At 46.3% G+C, this 13324-nt stretch overlaps 1 protein-coding gene across 2 annotated transcripts in view; it reads left to right on the top strand.

Annotated features, from left to right (window-relative positions):
- The first annotated feature begins 7267 nt into the window (after nt 1-7267).
- Nucleotides 7268-13324, top strand: part of LOC118318539 (copine-8) — a 68946-nt gene continuing 62889 nt past the window's right edge. Inside the window, exon 1 of one of the 2 annotated variants that reach the window (XM_035648319.2) lies at nt 7268-7486. In XM_035648319.2, coding sequence (XP_035504212.1) covers nt 7380-7486 — 107 coding nt within the window. In that variant the 5' untranslated portion in view covers nt 7268-7379. The other variant, XM_047336171.1, reaches the window with a different exon arrangement.

The following is a 13324-nucleotide window of genomic DNA, read 5'->3' as shown; positions in this document are numbered from 1 at the left end:
ATTGTGTCTGAGATTTTGGTAAATTTTGAAGTTGTGTGATGTGTGTTTTGAGTGGACACATCTGCTTTGAGAGCACAGAACACAAAATTCTCATTTGGAGTGATTCTCTTCAATTAAGTGAATTGTTTCCAATTCCAATCCAAATTTTCGGCATAGGAATAGTAACTTATAATAATACAGATTGTATGTAATTATTATTACATTATATCTATTACAGTAACTGTAATTGTATGGATTTTAAATCAATCAGAGTCCATCCACATCGAATACCTGTCTTTACAGTAATAGTAAAAAATAGTTAATAGTAAAAGTAATAGAAATAATAAGGGAGTACCCTCAGTCAAGAAAAATAATGCATACTGTACATAACACTTTCATAACATATCTCTTTCATCACCAGAATTTGCATAACCTCTGGATCTCATCTACCCTGACTAAATCATCATTCATCTGCAGATCACACCATTCCTCCTTTCATTGTAGCTGCGGGCAGTAATACAGAATAGGAGGCACGGACAAAGACGGTGAGAGGTGGAAAAAAAAAAGTTAGAAATCACCCATGAAGACACAAATTAATGTTGGCAGTGATGGAAGGATCAATTTTTAATGTTCGAGCAGCAGAGTGTAAATTGGCCTCTTAGGAGCAGCGCATCGAGGCATCACACTGCTTCGGTTCTATTCTTCTTTATTCTGTTACTAATAAGTGCTTTGCTTTGACATAACAAACTCCCACAATGCATCGTTCAACCCAATTAACAATTAAAAAATATATGTTCTCTTAATCTTTGTTTTACACCTCCTCCTTCTTGTCACAAACTAGTTTTGTTTTACATCCGCAGGCCTCTGAAAAGTGTTCAGATGAGAGAAGGATAAATCATAGTTTCAGTGACGGACTCACAGCTTATGTCACATTATGTCACACATTTTGTCATGAGGCATGGGAAGCAGACATTGCTTTGTATGAAGAGGTCGCAGGCATTGAGGGCATTGTGTGAAAACAGACTGTTTGATGTTGTATTCTTTATTGCCAAATGTTAGATTTGAAAATTGATACCACTGTCTGTACTCTCAGACAGTAGCTCAATAGCATAGCTTTACAGTAGCTTAAAGACTGGAATCCACTGGGAACAGCTGGTTCTGTCCAAAGGAAATAAATCCACCTGGCACACCGTTAAAGTTGACAAATCAACACCATACTGTTGAGCTCTATATCAAGGCCAATAACAGGGCCATAATATTTTCACATTGTGGCCCCATTACCCATGAAAAGAGCTTTCAGACTTGATCGCCACGTCTTGGTCGCACCTCAAAATCTTTATTTATTACTGGAATCAAATAATGCCCATATTACGGGCACGTACGCTCTACTACCCCGGATGATCACGGTTCACCAGCAAATCAATAGTGACTTCTGTGCTTCTGGAATGCTGCGTGGGCTGACAGTTCCACTTTTCTGTTTAATTGTAATGCAATCCATGATGAGTTTGGATAACATGTCCTCCTCTAGTCTGTGCAGTCAGTGATCATATTGATTGGTGATTAGTGTGTGTGTGTGTGTGTGTGTGTGTGTGTGTGTGTGTGTGTGTGTGTGTGTGTGTGTTGGGGGGATGCTCACAGCTAAATCTGTCTGAATGATGTGATTGTACAGCTGCGGCTGCTGTATTTACTGAAAGATTAAAATCAATACAGGTTAATGTCTAGGTGAAATGGCCTGGCATGGGGTGTGTGTGTGTGTGTGTGAGTGTGTGCCTGTGTGTTTTCTTTCACAGGCTACCTTTGGAGACCAAGGACCAATTCATTGCGGAAAGCTTTTATTACCATTTGGGAAAAAGCTGATTGATGGGTCAAGTGGATAAGATTAAATTAGATAAATGGTAAGTCTATGTATCGTCCCAAACGTAACCGATGACAACAGTACAAATGTAAAGAGATAAAGAAGAATGTCACATCATAAAGGCTTTGTGGGTGTGTGTGTGTGTGTGTGTGTGTTGCTCTCCTCAGTATTTGTGCTCCAGAGATTGCACGACAATAAGGAGAGAAATGCATTTTGCTCTCTCTATATATAATGATGTGCTGTATGTGTTCACAGCATATTCTCAGTATTGTTTTCCCATTATTATGTGATCATTATTCGGTGCTTATGAGACACCAACTGCTTTTACCTCTGGATTAAATCATGAAATAAATATGAGCATCATTAGGGGCGAGAGCGTTTCGCTGTGTGACATTCAGCCAGCAATTCGCTTCAACCTGTGGAATGAAAAAAAAGCCACATCCAATTTGGATTTTTATGTCTTTGACAGCCATATGTAAACAAACCCCGAGGAAGGAATCGGCGGGAGAAGACGTGGCTGAGTTGGAAGCAGAAACAAAGACAGAGGGAAGAGATAAGGTTTATGTGGGGGGGGCTTAGACAACCACGAAATGGTAGTTAAAGGCCTTTTTTTTCTGAGCGGCAACGAGGCTCAGGAGGACAGGGTCAATATTCACCACCCCAGCATCCGCAGAGTGCCTCCCCCAGCTAAAAATACCAGCGCTGCTGCTTTATGACCAGAACTGATGAGCTGTGATGCTGCTATTTGCTCTTTTAATGCGCCTACAGAGAACCACACTCGGCCTCTTTCAGCCAAATCTGAGTCTGTCGTGCGAAACGGACCGGGAAGAACAACATTTTGAATGAAAGCGTTTTGGCATGAAATCAGAAGGCAGTGCCTTTCAGAAGAGTAAATGACATCTGTCTTTCACTTACTGGATCAGTGCGAGTCTGTGTCTCGATGAAGAGAACTGAATATATACATACATATATATATATATATATATGTATACATATATACATATATATATCTCTTTTAAACTAAGAGAAGGAACGAGCACCAAGCAGGAGATGTTGGGTGTGAGTGTGAAGGCCAAGGGTGAATTAACTTATAGTAGCAGCCATGGCGAGCAGGTCAAGTGTGTGCTCTTGTGTATACATTTACATTTGGGAAGTCCTTCACATTCAATCATCTGCGACAGGTCTCTCTCTCACACGAGTGTAGGTCCGCACCAGCTGTGTGTTTAGTGGCTTAGGGGTCAGCGACTATTAAACCCAGAGAGAGTTCTCCAGTTCAATCAGGCGGTGAGGAAATGAGCACTTTGGAGATCACAACCCCGCGGGTCTTTAACACTGGAGCGACACAACATTTAGGCATGGCTGGGCTGAAGGATAAAAGGAAGTTTTGTGCAGTTTACTTACTAATATTGTCAATTCTTAACTGGCATAATATTCTAAACTAATTGATGTATCAGGTATTTTTTCTCCCCTGCAAACATCTATAACTTTTGTCTCCGGTCAACTATTGAGTGAAATTCAATAGTTGACCGAAATTGAGTGAAATTCAATATTGGTGTTAATATTCATTGTCCCCAGTCTGTGTGTGTGTGTGTGTGTGTGTGTGTGTGTGCGTGTTTGTGTGCATACGTTTGAATCTCTGAGCTACAGTTGCTCTGTGTGGTTCTACAGTTAGGTGGCAACAATGTGATGTTTTCTCACACAAACGGCTTGTCTTTCTGTTTTTACATGCTGTTTGTGAGTGTGTGTGTGTGTGTGTGTGTGTGTGTGTGTGTGTGTGTGTGTGTGTGTGTGTGTGTGTGTGTGTGTGTGTGCGCAAATGAACCCATCCACCCCAGCCACCAGTGTAGACAGGGGGCAGAGAGGCATGATGTTTGCCCAAAGGTGCTGTAATGGTTTTTTGCCACCATGCCACACACCCAGAACAGGGTGTGTTGTGTTTGCGTGTGTGCGTGCGCGCACGTGTGTGTGTGTAAGACTGCTATATTTAGAGATGTGGTCGGCCAGTAAACACGCTGAGTAATACTGACATGCGTCATTATGAGATCCTATGACTCTATTATCTAAACATAATTCTTACACACACACACACACACACACACACATACATAAACACTTACACATGAATGCAGCCCATGTGAGTTGCCTCTTTATATTTCACCTGCAGGGCCGTTTGGGATACTTGTGATGCGGTGATGTGAGAAATATATTTTAATCAGCTTTAATTCTCAAGATGGAACAAACACACACACACAGTTTGATAAACTGTAGGTCTCTTTTTGACGCACACCCATACACACAATGTCTTCATAATGTGACTCTCCTCCATTTACATTTGTCATGCTGTCATTCTATGCTCTGCCTGCGGAGGGTGTCCCTTTCAGTTAATTAAATCAGATGCTTATCCTATAGCCTAGAGAGAGAGAGCGAGAGAGAGAGAGAGAGAGAGAGAGAGAGAGAGAGAGAGAGAATTATGTTTCTACTCAAACAATAAATAATAATAATGATATTAATAATCTCCTCACTGACTACCAAGACTACAGTGTGTGGCAGAGGAACTGAATGTGTTGGGCCAGCTATAAAGTTTATACATTCACATATATTTTTGGTAATGTGTAGAGGGACCGTGTTCAGAAAATTACAGAAGTTGAGGTAAAAATCAAAGTAGCCGAAGCCACGATATCTTTAGCGTAAAATAGACAATGAAGCACGGTACGCATTGGGGCGTGGATACTGTGTGATCGACAGCCAGTACCGTCCGATAGGTGTATGGTTGCAGGTGTAGGTGGACGTGCAGTGGACGACCTCTCAAACAGCCCCACCCCCCACTCCTCCAAATATAGTTACGTCTCTTTTCAAAAGATCCAGATGGCACTGTCTCAAATGCTATACCTCAAAACGGCAGTTCACAAACCAGTGAGCGATGTTGCCATTGGGTTGCCGCTTGGTAAATGCATATACATTTCAATCTCCACACCTGTGGTCTGTAACACAGGCTTTCTGCAAAAAATTATTATATTATTATATTATCTCCTTGCATAAATAACCCCTGATGACATCACCAGGGGCCCATCAGATAGTTTTTGCCCCTGACCTCATAACAGGTTATTTTCCGGCCACACAAGGAGGAAGGAGCGGTGGTTCTTGCCAATAACTCCCATTGAACTGAATTGAACTGATGTGAATGGGAATATTGAAGGGGAGTGGGACAAATTCATTCCATTTTCTTCACGATTGTATCATTGTTGTCCGTATCAAGTGCGTGTTGTGGATCCAAAGATGTTGCGACGATCGGCCCCAGGGTGTCGGATCAGGACACATATAGAGCTGTGGTTCAGGTGAGCGAGCGGACAAAGGAGGGACGGGGAGTCCAGTCCTTCAGTTTAGACTGTTTATTGAGATGCAGTTTAGCATGCCAAATACATACATCACAGTTAAGGTATAATCCAAGGTGAGAATGAGAGAAGATAGTCCCTTAGAAGTCCCAAATTTTGGGGGTATGTGTGCCTTGATCTCAGGAGAGGGTGTGTGCCAGATCACAGGGGTGTGTGTGTGTGTGTGTGTGTGTGTGTGTGTGTGTTTGCGCCTTTGAACCCCTTGCATCAACGGGATTGTTTAACGACCATCGAGAATATAAATGCGCATTAAAACCGAGCAACACAAGGCAGTCACTCCCGAACCAACAAAGCACTTGGTATACGAGAAGGGCATGAATACATAACAGTACAATGAACACAACTGTAGCCAGCAGAAGAGCAGAACACTGTGCACGATCGTCTTTGCTTCCATGCCAGCGCATCTGAGTTTAAATGAAGTGAACGGGGAAATCAGCTGAGCTGCATGTAAAAGGCTGACGGAAAGAGAGAGAAAGGGGGATGAGATGGCCGGGTGGCACAAGGGATGGGAGAAGGAGGAGAGAGAGAGAGAGACGTGCACACACACACACACACAAACACACACATGGAGGACGAGAAAGACAAGTGACATCACATTTCTCTACCTCTCCACCTCTTTCTCTCTCTCCATCCCCCTCTCCACCTCTTTCTCTCTCTCCATCCCCCTCTCCACCTCTTTCTCTCTCTCCACCCCTCTCTCTCTCTCTCTCTCTCCTCACCCCTCTCCACCTCTTTATCTCTCTCCTCACCCCTCTCCATCTCTCTCTCTCTCTCCTCACCACTCTCCATCTCTCTCTCTCTTCACCCCTCTCCACCTCTTTCTCTCCACCCCTCTCCATCTTTCCTCACCCCTCTCCACCTCTCTCTCTCTTTCTCCTCACCCCTCTTCACCTCTCTCTCTCCTCACTCCTCTCCACCTCTCTCTCTCTCTCCTCACCCTCTCCATCTCTCCACCTCTCTCTCTCCTCACCCCTCTCCATCTCTCTCTCTCCTCACCCCTCTCCATCTCTCTCTCTCTCCTCACCCCTCTCCATCTCTCTCTCTCCTCACCCTCTCCATCTCTCCACCTCTCTCTCTCCTCACCCCTCTCCATCTCTCTCTCTCCTCACCCCTCTCCACCTCTCTCTCTCTCTCTCTCTCCTCACCCCTCTTCACCTCTCCATCTCTCTCTCTCCTCACCCCTCTCCACCTCTCTCTCTCTCCTCACCCCTCTTCACCTCTCTCTCTCTCTCTCCTCACCCCTCTTCACCTCTCCATCTCTCTCTCTCCTCACCCCTCTCCATCTCTCTCTCTCCTCACCCCTCTCTCTCTCTCCTCACCCCTCTCCACCTCTCTCTCTCTCTCTCTCTCTCTCCTCACCCCTCTCCACCTCTCTCTCTCTCTCTCTCTCCTCACCCCTCTTCACCTCTCCATCTCTCTCTCTCCTCACCCCTCTCCACCTCTCTCTCTCTCCTCACCCCTCTTCACCTCTCTCTCTCTCTCTCCTCACCCCTCTTCACCTCTCCATCTCTCTCTCTCCTCACCCCTCTCCATCTCTCTCTCTCCTCACCCCTCTCCACCTCTCTCTCTCTCTCTCTCTCCTCACCCCTCTCCACCTCTCTCTCTCTCTCTCTCTCCTCACCCCTCTTCACCTCTCCATCTCTCTCTCTCCTCACCCCTCTCCACCTCTCTCTCTCTCCTCACCCCTCTTCACCTCTCTCTCTCTCTCTCCTCACCCCTCTTCACCTCTCTCTCTCTCTCTCCTCACCCCTCTCCATCTCTCTCTCTCCTCACCCCTCTCTCTCTCTCCTCACCCCTCTTCACCTCTCTCTCTCTCTCTCCTCACCCCTCTCCACCTCTCTCTCTCTCTCTCTCTCTCTCCTCACCCCTCTCCACCTCTCTCTCCTCACCTCTCTCTCTCTCCTCACCCCTCTCCACCTCTCTCTCTCTCTCTCTCTCCTCACCCCTCTCCACCTCTCTCTCTCTCTCTCTCTGGCACCTTTGCTCCACTTCCCGTGGAGGAGGCGTGCGCACACACACACACACACAGCTCCAGCTCCTCCTCCTCCGCCGCTCGTACATAAAAGCTGCCGGACTTGCTCAGACGGGGGGGAGAAAAAAAAGGGAACATCTAAGCATTATTATTTTTGGGGTTATATTTTGATTTTATTTCGATGGACAGGATGAACAACAGTTTCGTGAACATGGCGTCGACAGGCAACTTCGACCCGCTCAACGCGTCTATCCCTGCCACCAAAGTTGAAATCACGGTGTCCTGCAGGTAAGCGGTCGTTCTTCTTCCTCTTCCTCGTCCTCGTCCTCTTCTTCTTCTTCTTGTCGTAGTCTTGACAGGGTCGCTGGAAAAGAAACCCCCGGTGGGGGGCACCTGGAAGTCCCACTCCCAACTCCGTCCAAGTTTCTGTTCACTTTCGGTGCAGCGGAGGACGAGCGCCGAGGTCGTGTCTCGTTCCGGACGAATAGCAGTAGTTTGGACACTTGGCAACTTTTTGACCCCGCGTCGTCGCTGTCAAACCACGAACACGTGACCTCCCACACGTACTCGTAACGTCCACGGTGACCACGACGGCGCGCAGGCTGCTCTCTAATGTCGGCCACGCGTCCAGTGTGAAGTGACGACGACGACGGCGACAATTCGAGTACAACACACACGACCGGATACATGACCGTGGATCACACTTCACGCAGGCACAACGCGGCGACACGATGTGGAATACGAAGACGACGCAGTGGCATTGAGGCTGCCAAGTGAATATGTGACGTCTGTAAAGTGGAGGAGGAGACTAATGAGACCCCCCTCCCCAGCTGCGTTGCCCCTTGTAAGAGTTGCTTCAGTGTTGTTGTTGTTGTTGTTGTTGTTGTTGTTGTTCCACTGTCTTCATTTTGCCATGTCAAACGCATATAAAACGTGTGGGAGTTGTGTTAGCATGTGTGTGTGTGTGTGTGTGTGTGTGTGTGTGCATCATGTGACGTGATGCACACAGACAGGGAAAGGCTGGGGACCAGGCTGGAGTGTATTTAACCCCCTTTGGAGGGGGACTTCCCCTCTCATTCAGGGGGGGGTGGGGGGCTATTTTTTTTTTTCCTCTCTGCATACCAGCAGGGAGAGTAATGCATTGAACTTTGCCCCCCCCTTCCCCATTCCTGCCAGACTGGTGAACCCCTCAGCGAGCGACTGTGAGGCTGTGTACGCTCCACAGGTTCGGCCACATGTTTCCTGAGGAGCCCTCTGTAAAAAAAAGAAAAAGAAAAAGAAAAAGGGAAATCCTATAAAAATGTGCGTGACTCCCATCATAATTGAGAGAGGTCCCGTTTTTTTTACGCATGTCTCTTGCCACGGCGAGTGTGTGAATGGATGAAACACGGTCAGAGGATAAAAACACCACCCTTACGAGTGTCACACCCCGAGAGCTGCGCTGTCATTGCGAAAAAAGGTGTTTTTTTTACGGTGTACCTGGGCAACAGTGACATCATCATCTCTACAGGCTTTGAAACATGTTGGTGGCATCGCAGTAGGAAGCGGCGTACAGATAAATGAGCTTCTACTGGAGACCGTGCAGTGGGCGTGTACATCCGATGAGGCGTGGAGCTGTCATGCCTGCAGCTGATCAGGTGATGGAACAGATATGTTGCCATATAAAGTAAATGTTTCCCAAATCTAGAAACTGGTTCCTCTCTAAGGGCTCTCTAAGTTATGTTACAACGCTGCCACGTTCCTTTTGGCAGTGATCCAGTGCTGCCGGTGCATTGTTGTGCTGTTGATCAGGCTTTTTTTCCCCAGAGGCTAGCACATCGTCTCAAACACAGCTATTTGCAGTGTGCTATGTGGCATTGACTTGAATCCATAGACTGTATATAAACATAGATGTAGTCACTGCGTCTGGAAAGTGAAGCCAATGCAGAGAAGCCTCTAACCTCTATTTTCTCAAATGACCAGCAGGGGGGCGACTCCGCTGGTTGTGAAAAGATTCTGTTTTCATAGAGGTCTTATGAGAAAATGACCCTAGTATTTCTCACTTGATTCATAACGTCAGTCAACATTTTCCTGAGGAGTTTACGGTCGCACACATACAGCGTGATGTTCATTTAGTCAATCACGGCCCGTTTAGAGTACATTAGACCGTAAAACATGGTTGGGGCGTGCGTACTGTGTGATTGACAGCTTATATTCGTCTAATGGTTGCAGGTTGCAGATGTAGGTGGACGTGCAGTCTCAGTAAGTCTAACCCCCATCCCCCCGCTATGCCAAATATGGTTACTTCTATGGTTTATAAAAACCAAGATGGTGCTGGCCGAGGCTTTCAAAACGGCTGTTCACAATGCAATGGTTGCCTCCATGGTGGTTGATCCTGTTTCTGCTGCAAATATTTGATAAAAGTTTAACTCACGTCGGCACCATTACATTTATATATTACATATATTGTGGTGGGGTTCAAAAATATAAACCTTCCAACTTGATGTGACGTTACTGCTGCACTCAATGTCCTTTACTCGAGCGGGTCCCTCAGATACTGCGTTTCAGTACCATCTCCTTAGTAACAGGGAGCTCATGTCACCTTCCAGCCGGCTACATGAACATGTTCAGGGGAGTTTGCTGATGTCTGAGTCACGCAGCTCCTCAGCCTCCCCCCTGTGTTTTGGTGCTTGCCCTCCCACCTCCAACCTGAGGGAGAACAGTAATGCCATGGTTACATTCAGGTGAGCGTGTGTGTGTGCATGCACTTACTGTATGTGTTTGTGAGGTTAGAGCATATACATTGTGTGTTTTTGTATATGTACGAGGTGAAAACCCTGGGCAGTGTAAAATATCACGTGTGTGTGTGTGTGTGTGTGTGTGTGTGTGTGTGTGTGTGTGTGTGTGTGTGTGTGTGTGTGTGTGTGTGTGTGTGTGTGTGTGTGTGTGTGTGTGTGTGTGTGTGTGTGTGTGCGCATGTGTGTGTGCGTGTGCATGTGTGTAGGGGAGGAGTTAGAGTGAGAAAATTAACCAAGGAGACAGTGGCTCAAGAGTGAGCATTGTTTTAATATGTGCTATGTGGCCGCAGTGATTGTAACTGTCATTCACAATTGATCTATTTCACGACAGAGAGGGAGAGGGAGTCTGGGTCTCCACAGGTCATGTCGTTGACTCCACAGTGCAACGTGGTTGAGTCTATCAAATGGAAAGGAACGAGTGCAGAAATCTGCAGCGATGAGCTACTTTGCCTCATTTCCAATGCAAATCAGCATTCTGGAAACATCAAGTGTGCGTTCTGGTTTTTAAGATGTTTTCCACCTGTTCCTGGAAAAAAACTGTAACAGGCAATTTGCCAACAAGTGCCACATAATCACCTCACATTTTTCACTCATTGAGTTGGATGTACACACTTATCAAGCCTTTTGAAGAATCCGAAGGACTGATCGCGATGGAGAGAAAAGAAAGACGCTGGAGAGCCTTGAGTAGGTGCTCTGGTTCCAAGTAGCTTCCCGCGTGTAGATAGTTGTGTAGTCAGCGGTGACATAATCACCGGAGAAATATCGCCGGGTCCTGTCGAGCCTGCGTCTCCAGCTAATTCTGATAATGCTCCGATGCGATGAAGTAAGAGCTCTCAGCTCAAGACTCGGCTGGAAACATTTTGCTGATTTACGGGAGAGCCCAAGGTATCGGCCTTGGATCGATACCCTGCCAGCGATGCCTACTGGGTCGCACAAAAGTATGTTCACACATACTGTATGCTGTCGGGGCTACATATATGAATGACCGCACACACAGACCATTCCTCACCGGCGTTCAGTCACAGAAGAATAAACTCCCCTGATGCACTTTAGTGCTGCCACCTACATGTTCGGGCTTGTGGACTCTGCGGTGAATGGCCCCAAGTCCAAATATTCCATTATGGCCATTGATCGGCCCTGCACACAGGCTGTTACCTGTTATTACACACACACACACACACACACACACACACACACACACACACACACACACACACACACACACACACACACACACACACACACACACACACACACACAACGCTTCTAATATTTCATATTAGTGACGAGGCTCGAAGGTCACTCAGTGTTTTGGGAAAATTGTCTTAAGTTAATAATGGAAAATAAATTTACTGTACCTCCGCATGCGGGGAGTCAACACACCATGTGGATCTTGCAGCACAGATGTGGGCTGACACCCGCCGGCTATTGTTTCCAAGGTAATTGTATGTACAGGTTTCCTTTTTTTATACGTCTGTGTGCAGTGGTGGGCCGGGTATTATTGAGCCACATTGCTGTTAGGTGAGCAAACAAAAAGTGTGAAGCCGTGTGAATACATAGTCTTGTTTACTTTTTTTATTCTTATTATAAAAATTGAAGTGCTCCATGCTGGACAATATGCCTTTGTGTATAACGGGGGTCTCTTTTGGGGGTTCTGTGGATTCTTTCATTTTCTTCCAACCAGCTTGATGGTTCTCAGTCTCCCTTCTCTCTGCTGTCGAGCCACGAGAAGCATAAAAATAATGTCGGTACCAAATAGACATATGTAGGCTTGGTCATGCATGTGTGTGTGTTATTACAACATGTAAAAATAAACTTCAAAAGAGATCTTAATCGTGATATAGGCTCGGACCAGTAATTTGAGGCTACATTGTTATAACCAAATTGATCGTTTACTCAAAGCCTAGCTCACGATTTACAGCCTGATTTCCGCTCGCCGGCAAATTTTGCAACTCGCGGAAAAAAGCCCCCAGATTGGATCGCCATTTGCTACATGTGACTTCAAATTAGCGAGCCGAGAGGTTTTGCCGACCGGTCCAAGTCGGCAACAACTCCAGCCAATCAGAGGCCAAGACGATTTGAGATTTAAAAAAACGCATCACCTGTGAGCAGGATGGTTTAGAAGAGCAGGAGGATCATTCAGACTCAATTGAACTGTCGTCTATTGTGCCAATATTGTTGCAATATTATTTGCGTATGTGTATGCAGAGTTCTGTCACTGCATCTCAATCCATATGTGTTCAATCCGACTTGTAACCGTGTCAAAGAATCTGCAAATTCGTAATGAGATTTGTGAGGGGATACGGGAGTCTGCTAATCAGCTGCAAGGGGAGAGGTCAGACAACGACAGAGCTGCAGGATCTTTTTTTTTTTTTTTTGAGACTAGACCTACTAGTTGCGGGTTTCTCCTGGTTAAAGATTGTGTAGTTTATGATTCCCTGTCCGTTTACCAGAGGACACAGCCCTGAATCAGGGGACGGAGGCTTCCCACACCGAGTGCATACGACCTAATGCTTGAATCAGCTGGCGGTGGGCAGACGAGGTCATCACATGCTCGTCGCGGTTTTCAAGAGGTCCATTGTGTTCTGTCTCCTAGTGGAAAACCTGCCCTTTGTCTGAATTTGAATGGGCTCATTTGGCAGCATGGCGGTGTGTGTGTGTGTGAGTGTGTGTTGGCAGGCGCATACTGACAGTCTGAAAGCTGGAAACTCCCATTGAGAACAAATCATAGAGCGAGAAACAGCAGCCTTCTCTCACGCCTCCGTCGCTTCATTTCTCTCAGCGTTGGTGTTCGCTGAACACAGCGTGACCGCCCAACGCGCACGGAAGAAATCCCTCAACATCAGTTTGAAATTTGCATTAGATCTCCTCCAACCGGCCGCATCACTTCCTCAAAATCCACATTCAAATGCAAAATCCACTTGGAGGAAAAAAAAACTGGCTTTGAATATCCAGCTAGTTTCAAAGCTGCTCGTTCAGTCATTGAGGTAAAACTGTGATATCAAGTACTGCAGGGCTGTTTTGGCTTCTGCTCCCCTCGCAGCCATTCTGTCCCTTGTCTGGTCTGATTTAATGTCTCCCCAGAGAATGGTCCGTCCCTTCTGTCCGTCAGTCGCTCATGTTGCCAACACGACCGGCAGCACAGTTCGGGGTCGTTTAACGACTTTGCACAGGAGTCTGGAGTGTTGTGTATTTGTTTGACATAAAAACCCAGCTGCCCGTTTCAACTGTAAGCATCTCTGGTTTGTACATGAGTTGCCATCGTTCCACGCTGGTGTGTGGCCGCTCTACTTGTTTGCCAAAGGAATTTGTTTTGTGCTCAATTTAAGCTGGAATCACTTTGGACTTT

The sequence above is a fragment of the Scophthalmus maximus genome, chromosome 12 (assembly GCF_022379125.1).
Source record: "Scophthalmus maximus strain ysfricsl-2021 chromosome 12, ASM2237912v1, whole genome shotgun sequence".
NCBI lineage: Eukaryota > Metazoa > Chordata > Actinopteri > Pleuronectiformes > Scophthalmidae > Scophthalmus > Scophthalmus maximus.
The sequence above is the reverse complement of the archived record's forward strand: the minus strand, read 5'-3'. Positions and strand labels throughout refer to the sequence as shown.